At 18.3% G+C, this 2,302-nt stretch overlaps 1 protein-coding gene across 1 annotated transcript, besides 6 other annotated features; it reads right to left on the reverse strand.

Moving 5' to 3' along the window:
* EDI_290040 (uncharacterized protein) lies at positions 1 to 1,017 on the reverse strand (the record flags this gene model as incomplete). Its single annotated transcript, XM_001738577.1, has 1 exon — positions 1 to 1,017. A coding segment is annotated over one exon (1,017 nt), but the record flags the coding sequence as incomplete, so codon positions are not given.
* A 64-nt stretch (positions 1,018 to 1,081) lies between these two features.
* Positions 1,082 to 1,251: a sequence feature (AT_rich).
* A 7-nt stretch (positions 1,252 to 1,258) lies between these two features.
* Positions 1,259 to 1,433: a microsatellite.
* Positions 1,390 to 1,557: a microsatellite.
* Positions 1,558 to 1,806: 249 nt separating this feature from the next.
* Positions 1,807 to 1,851: a microsatellite.
* A 36-nt stretch (positions 1,852 to 1,887) lies between these two features.
* Positions 1,888 to 1,950: a sequence feature (AT_rich).
* A 99-nt stretch (positions 1,951 to 2,049) lies between these two features.
* Positions 2,050 to 2,258: a sequence feature (AT_rich).
* Positions 2,259 to 2,302: the final 44 nt, after the last annotated feature.

The raw sequence follows: 2,302 nt of genomic DNA on the forward strand, positions 1-2,302 counted from the left end.
TCTTTCATTTTTCTTTAGCTCTTCTGTACATCCACATCTATAAAAACAAGAATTGCCAAATTTTGTAATTGTTGTTGGGATATTAATTGATTTTAATGAACACCATTTGAAACATTTCCATCCCAATTCACTAACTGTTGTTGGTATATTAATTGATGACAATGAATAACATTCTTTAAAACAACTATTCCCTAACTTAGTAATTGAAGATGGAATAATAAATTCATTAATATCTTTCTTTTCAATATTCTTTCCATTAATTATTTGTAGATTATATGGTATTTCAATACTAATTAATACAGGTTCATTCATAAATATTTTATTCTCACTAATAAAATGGACTTTGTCAATACTCATACTAGTTAATGATGAACATCCATAAAAACAATCTTTTCCTATTTCAATAACAGCCAATGGTATATTAATTGATGTTAATGATGAACATTCATAAAAACATCTAATACCTAACTCAGTTACTAGTGGTGGAATATTAATTGATTTTAGTGAATAACACAAGTTAAAACATTCATCTCCTATGAAACTGACTAATGGTGGAATAGTGATTGATGTTAATGATGAACATCCTTCAAAACAAAAATCCCAGAGTTGATTAACTCTTGTTGGTATATTAATTGTTGTTAATTCTTCACAGTTATAAAAACATTGATGTCCAATTATGCTAACTTCTGATGGTATTGTATTTCCATATTTTTCTCTATCTTCTTCTGTGTATATTATTTTTTTACAGATATTTCCTGCTTCTTTTTCTTTTAAATATGTTGGATATTCTACTGAAGACCATATTACATATTTAAATATTTTTCCATCATCAAATATTTCATCATCATATTTATTATAAATATGAAATGTTTCAATATTAGGAAAGAATTTTCTTGAATACTCGTCTAATGGAATTGGATTAAAATGAAATCGTTCCATATTTCCTTGAAATCTTTTAACACCTATCTCTAAATTAATAAAATCTTTAATATCATCAAAATACATTGATGTTATCATTATTTCATTATATCCTAATTTCGTTATTGATTTATTGTTTATTTTATTGAGTTGTTAGTTCTTCTTTTTATTTTAAATTTAAACTTAAAATATTTTTAAGATTATCATTCTATTTTCTTCGATTTTATTGAAATTCAATGAAATATCATTTATAAATGATAATATTTAATTATAGTAAATATTATAGTATTGATATAATTATATTTAATTAGAAATAATAATATCATTTTTATAGTATTTAATAGTATTATTATAGTTTAATATTATAAATAAAAAATAGTAATTTTTATTAAATAAATAATAAAATAAGATATTATAATAAAATAATTTAAATAATCATAACAAATTATAATTAAATTAATTATGAAATAGTTAATATTATAGTAATAATATTAAAATATTATTATTTTATAATAATTTATTTTTATTTCTATTAATAGTTTTAATTTATTTAACTCTTCATAATTAATAATATTATTAGCATGTTGTATATCATTAATGTTATTCTCAATTTTCATTGTTTTCATTCATTAATATTATCTCCAATGATTGTTAATGCACCACTTTCTGTTTGATTGAATATTAATTGTTTTAGATTTCATTTGGTTTATATTTCCTCTCTTATTTTAAATGGTCTTTTAAAATTGTTCTATCAAAGAAGTTATTGTAAAATTTACATAATTAAGGTAATTAAAATGTTATTGAATAATTTTTCTATTTATGAATTATATTAGATACTATTTGTTTATTTTCAATTAGAATTAATCATTCTTCATTCTTGTTATGTTGATTATTAATGTTATTATTATTGATATTATTATCATTTTAATTATTGAAATGAAGAATAAAATATCATAATTTATATCATCGTTTATTAGATTTAATGAATTAATTTATTCTTTTTATCATATTTTAATAATAAATTAATTATTTCATCTCATTTGATTTATAAATAAAGTATTTATCAACATATTTATTTATGTTTTGTTTATGAATAATTGTTGAATGATATCAAAAAGAATATATTATGTCAAAATAATAATAATAAATTGATTTAATGTTTAAATTATTTAGAAGTATATTATTTGAATTATCATAATAAATAAAAATGAAATAATTGAAATAATCATAAAAATGTTTTAAAAATAAACAACAGTTATTCTTATATAAATGATATTTGTAATATCTCAATTAAATAAATACAAATAATAAAATGATATTATAAATATTTAATATTAAAACTACATATTATTCATTCAAGATAATTGAATAAACATTATTATAT

This window comes from Entamoeba dispar, genomic scaffold (assembly GCF_000209125.1).
Source record: "Entamoeba dispar SAW760 scf_1105229461525 genomic scaffold, whole genome shotgun sequence".
In the NCBI taxonomy this organism is placed as follows: Eukaryota; Evosea; order Mastigamoebida; family Endamoebidae; genus Entamoeba; species Entamoeba dispar.